General features: G+C 42.4%; 1 protein-coding gene across 2 annotated transcripts in view; it reads left to right on the plus strand.

Moving 5' to 3' along the window:
- Positions 1–13244, plus strand: part of rhobtb3 (Rho related BTB domain containing 3) — a 30323-nt gene that overhangs the window by 2208 nt on the left and 14871 nt on the right. For both annotated transcript variants that reach the window (XM_037780538.1, XM_037780547.1), the window contains 5 exons: positions 269–461; positions 5734–5891; positions 6160–6268; positions 9184–9379; positions 9519–9715. In XM_037780538.1, coding sequence (XP_037636466.1) covers positions 269–461; positions 5734–5891; positions 6160–6268; positions 9184–9379; positions 9519–9715 — 853 coding nt within the window. The remainder of the gene's footprint in view (positions 1–268; positions 462–5733; positions 5892–6159; positions 6269–9183; positions 9380–9518; positions 9716–13244) is intronic.

A 13244-nucleotide genomic window follows, 5' to 3' on the forward strand; every position in this document is an offset into this window, starting at 1 on the left:
ATTCAAATTGCTCAAAGCCCCTCTGAAGTGTTTTTGCTGCCTAATGAGTTGAATCAGGGTTGGTTTAGAGCGAGCAGCGAGCCTCACACAGGTCCTTGGGGGTAAAGTCCCCAGCGCCACAGTGAGGTATTTATACTGAGGGAGACTCGGAGAGGAAGGGCGAGGGTTATCTAAGGTGGCACAGGAAAGACAATTCGCTATATTGCCTTCCTCACGCGTCTGTCCTCGTCTGACCTTAACATTTGTTGTCCTGTTCTTGCCTCTCCAGGACTTGCTGGACAGCGATTGGACCAGCGTACGGAAAGTTCTCGAGCAAGCGGACATCCTGGTGATTAAATATTCAGTCACTGACAAGTTGGCCTTCCAGCAGGTCAGGAACGGCTACGCCCCGAGACTCCGCCCGCTCCTGAGGCACTGGGGCGTGCCTGTCATCCTGGTCGCTGTCGGAGCGCGGCTCAACGGTGAGGATGCTTTTTGTCGTTCAGTTTTTGACAACTGATGGTTCCTGAAACAGTTTGTCATTGTTGTGCAGGAACAATGGAATTTGAGAGGCTGCAAAATACAAAATGTCTCATCTCTCAGTTAGGGCCGACACAAATGCTTCAAAGTTTCGACTATCGACATGGTAATCGACCTCCAAATCAGTATTTGTGTAGGAGCCAACGTGTATATTTAGCAAGTCGTTTATTATTATTATTTGTTTAGGCCGCACATGTTCTTTTGGTTCAAGCTCCCAGGAAGAGTGCCAGTCGTTGATGCCAATTTTCGTAGTGGCCAAACGACGGTACTACAACTCCCGTGTCCATCACGAGATGCCATTGGGCCCAAAAAGACTTTTCCCCATAGACTTACATTGGGAAAGAGATGTCTTTAATTCAGCGGATAATTTCTTTTGAGGTGAATCAACTTCCCAGTACGAACACTTAAATAGTCCTTATTTAAATCATTGGGTCCTAAAAGTTGTAAAACGCTCTAATAGCCGAATCCAGAGTTATTTCCCTTCCTCCGTTCATATGAATGAGACCCAGACCGAGGCTGGAGCGAGGGCTGGGAGACGGAGTTAGCAAAATGTGACGACAGCGTGACGGCTGTGACCCCGTGACCGAGCCATGTGACCCTGTGACGCTACTGCGCCTGCTCCATGGGCCTAATGGATGCGGAAGATCGCCGGTAGAGCCGGGTACTTTTCCAATCGGAAGTCGAGCCATTCTGGCTTCATGCGCCACTGAGCAACTTTTATAGGAATGAACGTGGCCCCGCCTCCAGCGCTGTATCCAGGCTTCTTAATACATCCATGTTTTAGTTAACATCACTTCCGGTAATTGACACGGGTGTGGTTTCACCTATTATTACCTGTTCACTTTGACCGCGCGGGAGTCAGACAAAGAGGGTGAGATAGGCTCTGATATTTTCTGTTGACCGTCACTTCACGTTACATACTTTAGTTATTCCAGTTAGCCTAAGTTATTGTTTGTAATTCCTTTCATTTAATAAACAGTAAAACGCATCTGGACTTTTGGAACAATTCACACAGTCAAGAGCTTACTTCAGCCTCTTAGCGGCTTTTTAATTGATAGTAGTTGCTACAATTCGAATGCTTCATAACATTAATTATTATTAGTTATTCTCAGATGGATATCTCTGTTTGTTGTGTGTAGAGGTGTGAGTACAGTAGTGAGGTAGGGGCACTGAAACAGGGGAAATGGAGACAGACAAACAGAAGAACATGTCAGCCGGCTGCGCCGCGAAGCTTGGAATAGCTTATAATATTTCTCACCGAAGCTTCGAAGCTCAAAAAATAGTATTTGGGACAGCCGTATTCTCAGCCGTTGTGCTTGATATCCTGGTAGTTTTGGGGTGGATTTACTGCTGCCTCAGTTTGTTGAGTTTTATTACGGGACAATATCATGTTCTTCTCGCCAGTGAGATCACCGTCTGAGCCTTGTGTCCTCTAATGTGTCCTCCCGGCAATGAGGAGGATGCTCATAATTAAATCTCCTCTTGGCTGCCTTCAGGCGGTCCGCTCACATGCTTCCCTGCAGGAAACACAAAAAAGCAAGACATTAAGTTTATATAATTTGGCATAGCAGTAGTTCTGCAAGACAGTAGATTGTCTAGGGCAAGAATCTGGAGATATGATACGTATCATGATACAATTCAATATATTGGGATATACTGTGATACTGTAAGCAAAGCGATATATTGAGATTTTTTTCAAATCTAATTTTAGGGAAACTGTCATAGTAAAAAGACACATCACCATCTGAGTAAAATGTGAAATGGCTACTACAGTTTGGGGACTAACATCATCACACATGAATACAATTGGACTCACTGGATCTTCAAGAGTCTCAGCTTTACAGTGATACCCAGTTAATGCAACTCTAAGACTGTGAGACTGTAAGATTGTGATTATCATAAAGTGGGCATGTCTGTAAAGGGGAGACTCGTGGGTACCCATAGAACACATTTTCATTCACATATCTTGAGGTCAGAGGTCAAGAGACCCCTTTAAAAATGGCTGACAGTTTTTCCTCGCCAAAATTTAGTGTAAGTTTGGTGCGTTATTTAGCCTACTTCGCGACATGCAAGTATGACATGGTTGGTACCAATGGATTCCTCAGGTTTTCTAGTTTCATATGATGCCAGTAACTTCACAGCTTTAAAATTGAGCCTGCTACAACCTCCGGAAGGCAGAATAGCGGCTTTAAGAGGTTAATTGAAAATCAATTTAATGTTTTGGAGAATCAATACAGTGTCGCAAAACATAATGTTGATTGATATTTTGATATATTGATACACCCCTAAGTTTGTTCCTTAAGACTATAAGACACTTGGGTGTATAGCCTTACTGGAGGCAGCTTAAAACATCATGAATAAACATGCATGCATACTGGCACCTCAGAGTGCCTGCATGTGTTGTTTTCTTTACACACACACTGACCCCAGTTGAATCCAGATTCTATAAAGACGCTCGTCAAATGCACCAGGTTGTATTTTTAGCTTGTCTGCACGGCGTACTTTGAGATCCTGTCAGAGCTCCGCTGCACAATGATCACAGTGAAAGTCAAGTCTTTGCCAGAGAGAGAGAGAGAGAAGAGAGTAGAGAAGGAGAGGAGAGGGAGTGGAGAGCTGTAGCCTTTGTTTGTGTTTTTGTGTGTGACGGCTGTGAGTATTTTCATGCTATCCCCTCATGATTGCAGAGAATGACGGCTGAGCTCTGAGCGCTTCCTGCTGCTCGACTTTAGACCACCTAAGGGCACAGCTGTGGCAGAGAACGCTGCCGTATACGTGCATTAACACAGCCATTAAACCAGCGCTGAACGCAGACAGATTTATCCAAGGGCACACACAGACACACAGACACACAGACAGACACACAGACACACAAACATAACAATGATTATGCCAAGTCACCGCTTGTCAGCCGCTCACACACACTCTGCGTTTCATTCTCTCTCTCTCACACACTCTGTGTCTAGCTCCACCATGCCTGTAGGTTATTAGCAGTATGATTTATCCAATGCCTTAGCAGCACTTAGCTGCATGTCGCGCTCATTCTCTCTTTTATCTCTGGCTCTGCTCCTTTTGTGCAGTCCTTTTTTCTTCTTCAAGCTAATCCCTCCAAATTTTCTGTCTGATTCTGTGTTTTTGGTCCCCATGCAGCATGCACACATGGCACAGTGTGGCTGGTGCTAGTGCACATGTGCTTTGCATATTTGATGCATTCAGATGATCTATACTGTATTTGCAAGAGAATTCTTCTCTTTTTCTTTGGACTTAGTGAAGATGTATAAAAGGGTGGCCTGGAGGTGCAAAACACAGAGAAAGACCTAATGGCATTTCAAGGACTAACAACGCTAAACACAACAAAGCAGAAAACAACAATCATTCACAAAATGGAAACAAATACACTTATCTCTCTTTTTAAAATCCTTATTGGTTGTCTACATAAAGAAGTGGAATTAGGAAGTAGGGTAAGTCCACATTATCAAAGCACATGTGGCTGCGTGGCATCTGGTTTTTATGCTCTATTTTGCGAGGTATGTTTTCTATTTTAACTTGTTTGTGAAATGTTGTGTTTACTGTTCTGTTCAGCACACAAAGTCACTTTTAGTTTGTGTTTGTGTGCACTTTTTTGTACTCAGATCCTTTACTTAAGTGAAAGTAACAATACCATACTGTAAAAATACTCTGTTACAAGTAAAAGTCTTGCGTTCAAAATTCTACTTGAGTGAAAGTACTAGAGTATTACAAGCAAAATGTACTTAAAGTAGCAAAAGTAAAAGTCCTCAATATGCAAAATGGCCCCTTTCAGTGTTTAATTATGGAAACTTCAAGGTCCCAAAAGATTATGTATAAGATTAAAACAAAAAACAAACATGTTTGGGGGAACATCAGGGATGTTGGCCTTTAATATAGAACAATGCATCATATTTAATAAGTTGATCATATGTTTTGTTTGTAAAATAAACGTAGTAAAGTACAATATTTCCCTCTGTGATGTAGCGGGGTAAATGTATAAAGAAGCATAAATTGGAAATGCTCAAGTAAAGTACAAGTATCTCAAAATTGTACTCAAGTACAGTACTTGAGTAAATGTACTTTTCACCACTTCCCGTATATATGGAACTTTTAACAAACACTGAAACATATTTACAAAATAAGTTTTGTATTACAACATTTTTGTGATGTAGATTCAATATGTTCTTGTCTGATATTTTTAATACATTTTACTGCATTTTTAAATTGACAGTATTGGCACAGTTTATCCCCCTCTAGGGAGCGTCAAATATTGGTACCCAGTTCTGCTCTGATTGATCCAGTCTGGGAGTAGACTGACTCTTAATCAGGCAGATCACAACCACTTGAGTGATGGGTTCACACTACACAGTATAATACAGCACTGTGGTGTTAACTTGACAATGAGGTGCTCTGTTCAATTCAAACATTTATCTGTTGAATTTATGTAGAGCTATCAGTACAGTGTGCAGCTCTTTTCTGTCTTCAAAACATGTTTTCATCCTTGTCTGGTAAGGACATTAAAGGAGCAGTGTGTAACATTTAGGGGGATCTATTGGCAGAAATAGAATATGATTTTAATAAGTATGTTTTCTTTAGTGTATAATCACCTGATAATAAGAATCGTTGTGTTTTCAGTAGCTTAGAATGAGCCGTTTATATCTACATAGGGATAAACCAAACTCTGTTAACTTTTCCTGATTGGGCCGGAGTCGATAAAGTTACTCGCTCCCGTCGTCCCCGCTCTCTCTCTCTCTTGCTTCACCACTCATTTCCCACGTACACACACACTCTCTAAGCTCTCTATTTTTACAACAACTGACTCTAGAGAGGGCCCATTCGCGTTTTCGCGTCGGCCACCGTAGCAATCCTACATGCTTGGCACACGAGAGAAGTTGTAATCTACAACCTCATCGCTAGATACGACCAGATCCTACACACTGTTCCTTTAACATTATGGATCAAAATGTTGTGCTTGAAGGTACATATCGCAGTTAATTTCTCGTTTTAGTTGAATATTTTAAGTATGTAATATATAATATCATGATAGCTCTTTCTATGGACTGTATTTCACGGCCCAGTGCAGCTCATTTCCAGCACTGGCTCATTCATACTAGATTCATGCATCCTAGAAAGCATAATGTAGTATCAGTCACTCATGTATTGCTTCTCATGTACCCTCATTTATTCTATATACCTCTTTGTGTTCAGACGAAGGCCCTCCGTGTACGTGCCCGCTGTGTGCGTCCGACTGGAGCAGCTGTGTTCCTCACAGTGAAGGTCTGCAGCTGTCCCGCGACCTGGGGGCCACCTACCTGGAGCTGCCCTCGCTCAACCACGTCTTCGTGGGGCGCTACTTCGGCAGTGTGGTAAGTGGTCACGTCACACGGGGGCTGACTGATAAAATCACTCGTATTTTCAGAAAGAAATTGCACGTGTGTTTTAAGTTCTGTAATATAAATTCCTCACTTTTCACACTCTTCCCTGTCTGTGTCCTCAGTAGAGGAGACAAGGACGGGTAGCTCCGTTTGTCTTCTCAGGAAGTTGTTTCCAAAGAAAAGAATTGATGATGTAACATTACTATTTTCGGTACCGTGCGTTTTGTACTTACGTGTGCATTATTTCTGTGTTGTTCAGCTGGAGTACTTCATGATTCAATGTCTGAAGCACAAAGCCAAAGAGCGTCCGGAGAAGAGGCGAGGAAACAAAGTGAACGATCTTCGTCCCCCTCACTTAGAGCAACCAGGTCAGAGGAATACTATGGTATCTAAAAACTAATACTGGCTTTTATTTTAAGAGGCTTTTTTATATACAGTATAAATATAATGAATGGTAATTATTCTCTCTATTTAGTAATACATTTAGTCATTTTCACATAATAATTGTTGCTTTAAAACACTCTTTTTATGGCGTATAACGCCATAAAAAGAGTGTTTTAAAGCAACAATTATTAGGATGTTCTCTATACTATAGAGAACATCCTGTTGGACTGACTGGATTGTTTCTCCTTACAGCTTACATAGCCATAAAAACAGCTGAGCACAAAGGTTTTTACCCAGATCAATATTCTCTGTTCCAAACTGGAAATGAGAAGAGAGACAAAGAGCTAGGTAGACTACTTTCATTTCATGACGTTTGAATCAATTTTAGACCGAGCTCTTTTCAGCAACCAAACACAGCAACAACTGAGTGTTTAGTAGCTCGTTCTGAGGCCGCTCAGGGATCTTTCCATATGGATCACTTATTAACCGTGTCTTTAACCAAATGTTCTTCATCTGATTAGGTATTTAGGCACCTGAATGTTATAAACCCGTTTGTCCAGCCAGTAACATCCCCAATGCAGTTCTTTTTCAATTGAAATTGAATATTTATATCTCAGCTGTGCAGGATTTAGTTTAAGGCTTCAAGGTGACATTTGAAAATGGTTTGCTGTGTCCGATCTCAAGGATATTGAGTTTGCTATGAGACAAGCAAAACCGACACATTCTCACATATCTTTTCTCTTTGCGAAGCTGCGATCAGAGAATGTCTGAAAATGACTCTAACGGTCAATAGATAATCAAAACGTTGCCAGTTAATTATCAACTAGTTGTTTAAACTCTAATTTAGTTTTTAATCTGCTTATTTCAAATTACATTTTAATCAAGCTTCAAAACGAGTCGCATTGATCTCGTGTCAAAAGATTTGAGTTTGTAGCAGACTATTGATTTACTGATTAAAGGCAGTTTGATCAAATCAAACTGCCTTTAATCAGAATCCACAAATACAAAAAGCTAATTAAGAGATAAATGACCACACTGGACAACGATCACAAGAGGCTAAAACTCAAACAGCGAGCAGCAGAGACACAGTGAGGTTGATTAGTCAAGCTGGAGTGTTTGACTGTTGCATTTCTGCTGCTTTTCCGTTGTCTTAACGCTCTACTTTTTTAAATTGTGTCTCTCTAAATTGGCTAAAATACAGTCGGATTGAATCTGCAATCGGCTGCCATATCTGGCTCCCGGATGTTGCCACGAACTGGAAGCTTTCTGAGTGTTGTATTTGAAATTTCATAATTAGAATTAATTTGGTTAGAAGCACACCTCCCGTGCCACAGATCCAGTAGCATAATTTATTTTTAAAATGGGAACTGGATACAGCGTTGGAGGCAGGCGCCCGTTCGTTCCTGTGAAAGTTGCTCAGTGGTGCATGAAGTCAAAATGGCTCGACTGCCGAGTGATAAAGTGCCCGGATCATCCGGCGATCTTCTGCATCTATTGGGTCTATAGAGCAGGCGCAGTAGCCTTTTCTTTAAACTCCTGCTCCCAGCTCTCGCTCCAGCCTCGGTCTGGTTCTCATTCACATGAACGGAGTAAGGGAAATAACTCTGGATTTGGCTATTAGTGCGTTTTACAACTTTTAGCCACTATGAAAATTTGCTTCACAGCCAGGCGCTCTTCCTGGGAGATTGGTCCAGTGTTGTGTCCTTTAACTGTTGCTGAATTCATAACTACAAACCTGGGTTCTTGTTTTACAACGACTGCTACTACTACTACTACTACTACTACTACTGACACTTCAGCATTTTCCCACACACCTGAAAATATCCAACACAAACTACGCTGCTAAACTACGTGTCAAATATTGATTTGGCCATTTTGCTGCTAAATCTAATATAATGACTGACAGCTTTGAGTCCAGCCAACAAGGCAGCAGATTTATTGGTGCCGGTCCAACGCAACTCTACTTATGGTGTAACTTGCATTAAATATGACGTGCACTGCACAATTTTCATGGCCAAATCTGAGCAGCCATAAAAAAGGAGATGAGGTCTACAGAGGAGCGAAGTGTGTATTAAGCATGAATATGAATATAATAGGACAATGATTTGTGAAGCCCCCTCCCCCCCCGCTTCCTTTACGTTCCTGCTCGCTGCATTTTTATTAATCTGAATTCATGAATACATGCATAGTGTACTGTCGTTTTTTCATTGCAGTATTTTTTTTTTTATTCACTGTTTTTACTGTTAGACTCAGTTCACTGCAGGTCATTTATCTGTGACTAGTGTCTGCCCAGGTTTTTTCCCATATCTTCTTTAAACATTAACCTTAAAATAAGCTTTAGGACGTGCTTTCCGTTGATGTTTTTTTATCACCAAAATAATCTAGTGAATGTCTGTCTTACTTACTGTCCCTCAAGACTTTAAAAAAAAGCAGGAACAAATCCACGGCTGAACAGACAGACATCCATGAGAATCCAGTGCAGCAGCTCTGGTTTGCATCTTCGCTGCTCTGTCATTAGCGCAAAGGCAAACATATCTGGAAGCACAACAGGGCAGGGCCCAACATGACATTGGCCTCTCCTTTAGTTCTCTCTTTCTTGACTAAAAGATCTCTCTACACTATAACTGTCACTATCAGTCTCTCCTCATACTCCATAAACACTCCATTTATCTCAGCTGTCAAAACTCATTGTCAGAAAAAAGGGGAAATGACTAGTAGAAGTAGACACGGTAGATTGAGGGAAAATGAATTCACCAAAAGTGTGAATTACAACACTTCTGAGGTGCTTTGAACATAACACATCTGGTGGATTTTCCACAGTTTTCTGAAAATCAGCAGTGATTGTTCATTAACACAACTCATCCTGTCTATCTGTCTCCTCTTCACCCTCCTCCTCCAGCACGTCTTCCTCCCATCCGAGTAGAGGAGTCCAGCTTCTCCCAGGACATGCAGTGGTTGTTGGAGCGTGGCGTGCAGTTCGCCGATGTGGCTTTCTACGCCGGGGATTCTGGGAAAGAGCTGGGGTGGGCGCACGCGGCCGTGCTGTGTGCTGTCAGTCCGTACTTCAGACAGCTGCTCCTGGGGCCCAAGAACAGGTAGGACAGATATGAGCCTGTTCACAGGATGGAGCTTAACAACCTATTTCTCCAGCTGAGCCTGTAGCCAGCAGGAGCTCAGCTCTGTCTGCAAAACTGTGAAGGATTTTGTGCTGAATTTTCATGTCTGGTCGGACAGGGAACGTCCCCAGTCGCGGTGTGTTTGCAGAGAGCGGGATGGAGGCCCCAATTCGCTGCTCTCCACCTGGGACGGGGGGATTATCGACGACATGCCACGAACAGAGGGGCACCTGACGGGACGCCTCTCTCGTCTGGTTGTAAAGGACCCCCTCCTGTGTATGTGCTTGTGGGAGACTCTCATGTTCATTTATAGAGGTAAAAAAAACACAGACACAACACGCTCAGATACAACTGAGAAAAAATACCATAAATCTGCTGTTTTCTGTCTTTTCCAGAAAAAGCTGTCACTTCTGTTTAACCTTTTTTACACCCCACTGCTTGTGGGACGCTAACACTATGGAGCACTTTCTCTGACTGCTGCTACTATGAAAAGTTACATGAAGATGAACATTGAATATGCTGATTGTTTACTTGATTTAATTGATTAATGGTTTTGGTCGCACAATTCCCCAAATTACAACTTCCCCAAGCCAAAGATGACATATTGAAATTGCTTGTTGAGATTAATCTACTAGCCATTCAATAGATTACCATTGTTTTTTTTGGCTGGTAAGAGAAGAAAATCTAGCTGCTACTCGCATATTTTACCAGCATTTGGCTGGTGGCTGGTGCTCATTTCCAACTCTGATTACAATTCATTCCTGTCAAATGTCATGGCAATCCACCCAATACTCTGAATCAGGGGTTCTCAAACTTTTTGGGGCCAGGGACCCTTTACAGGGGATAACATTTCCCAAAGAGCCCCTCATAATCGTAACACAGATTTAAGCATAATTCTTACTTGCATTTTGTAGTCTTAGATGCCATTGGAACTATTAATACTTCAGACCTGTTTCATATTGAAGCCCTGTGATAGTCTGGCGACCTGTCCAGGGTGTACTACGCCTTCGCCCAATGTCAGCTGGGATCGGCTCCAGCCCCCCCGCGACCTCGAATGGGATTAGCGGTTACAGATAATGGATGGATGGATGTTGCATAGTGATAAACAGAAACACATTTAAATTTGAATCATGTTAACACCACTTGGTTTTGCTCTGATATTCCGGGTGCGTTGTAATCATTTGTCGCTTTAGCTTGGCCGGCTTCATCGCTTTGTTCGCCTGCAGCTGAAGACACATGATGGTCTCCCGTCGCTGTACTCAATAAAACCAAACTCGATATAACGGTCGTCATATTTTCTCAATTTAGCTAGTTTGGGATTAGCGTCACTTGACGTGCGGGACTGACTCAAATATTTGTCCATGTTTACCAGCGAGCTAGCTGGCTAATAAGCAGCGACGGTTCCTTGTGCTCTGAGTGAAGTGACCGATTCATGACAGATTGACGTGATGTGTCACAATCATATCAGAGTTTCTATTGGCCCAAAGCTAACGTGGGTGCCATATGCTTTTTTTATTGGCGCAAATGGTCCCCAAATGATACAATAAAGAAAAAGCTAACGCCTGCACACTACTCCGTGCCACAATATTTTTATTGACTACATTTCGATCCTGCTTGGATCGTAAACATAGTCGATAAAAATATTATTGGCATTGAGTAGTGTGCAGGCGTTAGCTTTTTCTTGACTGACGCTGTTCTGATAGCCTCTCACCTACGTGATGTGCGTATAGTTAATCTTCTTCAGCCCCCACAGGATACAGCACAATTTTATCATTTATAGCAAATTATTTCGTGGACCCCCTGGCAGAGTGCCATGGACCCCCGGGGGTCCCCGGACCCCACTTTGAGAATCACTACTCTAAATATATCCATTGATAGATTAAGTTTACTGCACGGCAAAGTATGCAACTAAAACATCTAAAATTTTACGAGAGGGAAGTGAATTCTAGCGAATGCTGCCAAATTGTGACTGTATTAAATGATGCACCAAGCTAAATCACAACAACACAGTAGAGCATCCCATCAGTTGTGCCAAATATAAAGTGGAGATCAGGACACAAAACAGTCTCCAAAACAGCGGCCAACATGCACTTTGTGCAGAGAAATCTGGACTCAGCAAGGACGGCTTAATCAGTTTACCTCCATCCCAACACTGGACAGGAATTCTGGGAAATGATGTGCATCACACTTCAAAAAAATTCATTCATTGCATTCATCATGGATAACCTAGTTTTTGTGATACATTTTTTATGTGTCAACGTGGTGTTGCAGCCTTGATGCTCCCCGTTTGTTGCCATGTTAGACACACGCTGCACATTACAATGGGCATTTAAATACAGCTAAGCACAGCAGGTCTGACGTTCACAGCATGGGAACTCCATCCCCCCAAAAGCAGTTACTCTTTTTCCAATAATTTAGATGTGATGATTAACGTCCCCTGGCAGCAGAAGGCAGTTTGCCTGCTATTGGATCTTGTCCAGTGTTCCATTATGGTGAGGAACAGAAATCAGTCAAATTGAAAGCGCTTGATCGTAAGCAACTGTAGTATTTTAATCTAGTACCTGATCATTCAGCGTGTAATACTGTGATCTCACACCGCTTTCTTATTTGTACATAGACGCCCCGGGGCCAATCATGTTTCCTTTATCTCCCCACAGCTCAATTCTATTACATATTATTGGTACAAGGAGCAACGTCTTTGCGGAAATTGAACTTCCATCATCTCGATGGTTGATGGGGTTTGTTGATAGAATGTGACATAGTTACACTGGCCTCATATTTACATCCACAAATGAACCATGATGAAACTGTCATGTAAAATTAACAGTATGTTATATTAACTTCAGGAACACGCAGGCATGAAACATGAACCCAAAACATTTGCAAATTGTGGCACTGAAATGTTCTCCGGTCGTGTGTATGAAGCCTTTAGTTAAACAGCCGCGTGATGATATTCTCTGCAACATCAGCGCTGTAATGAAAATCTCCTCAGTCTGCGGCTCAGAGTCTGCAGTGCTGCGCTCGCTGCATGTTAGATCAGAGCGCCTGCCTGTGCACTGCGCTTCATTGCATGTCGTGCAGGAGTCCTTATGGCAAAAAGCTGTGCTAACATCTGATTCATGGCCGCCTCTTAACATGTATATGAGCAGCACTGATGGGTCTGATGCACATATACACCAGAGGCACAAACACATAAGCTGAGTGTGTATGTGCGGAGTGCTGCTAGTGAAGGGTGAGCGCAGAAGGGAAGAAGATTATAGGGTTAGACTGAGTTTCTGTGAGTGACTGTATGAATAAGAATAAGAAAGCTAGCGGTTGAAAGACGGAGGGTGCAGTGTGTGTGTCTTCACGCACGCATATACAAGTCTTTGTGTGGATTTTTCTCTTTTTTTTTGAGTGAGATAGGAGGAATATGGGAAAGTAAGAAGTGGAAAATTGCAAGTAGGGTGAAAAATGAAGGGGTGAGAGAGTGTTTAAGGTGCTGGTGGAGAGTGTTTGGGTGATGGGAGAGCTGGGCAGTAGAGCATACTGTTAATGTGTGTGTGTGGCTTGGAGAGAATAGCGGGAAATGTGTTCATGTGCAGAGCAGAATACGAATGTCACGTTTCCATAAAACACTGCAGGGAGACGGCGTTAAGCCTCGTGTGAAAAGTGACCTAATGTTAACCTTCAAAATAGTGATTGTGTTTAAAGCAGCTGACCTCACATACAGTGTGTATATTTCTGTATTAGTGTATTGGCTATTCAGAGGTGAATGTGTGCCTCCTTTGCCTGCTCACAGAAACATTGGGAGCACAATGCTTGATGCTTGATTTGCAGTAAATCCACAACAAGACATGCTTCG

This window comes from Sebastes umbrosus, chromosome 1, assembly GCF_015220745.1.
Source record: "Sebastes umbrosus isolate fSebUmb1 chromosome 1, fSebUmb1.pri, whole genome shotgun sequence".
NCBI classification, from domain to species: Eukaryota; Metazoa; Chordata; class Actinopteri; order Perciformes; family Sebastidae; genus Sebastes; species Sebastes umbrosus.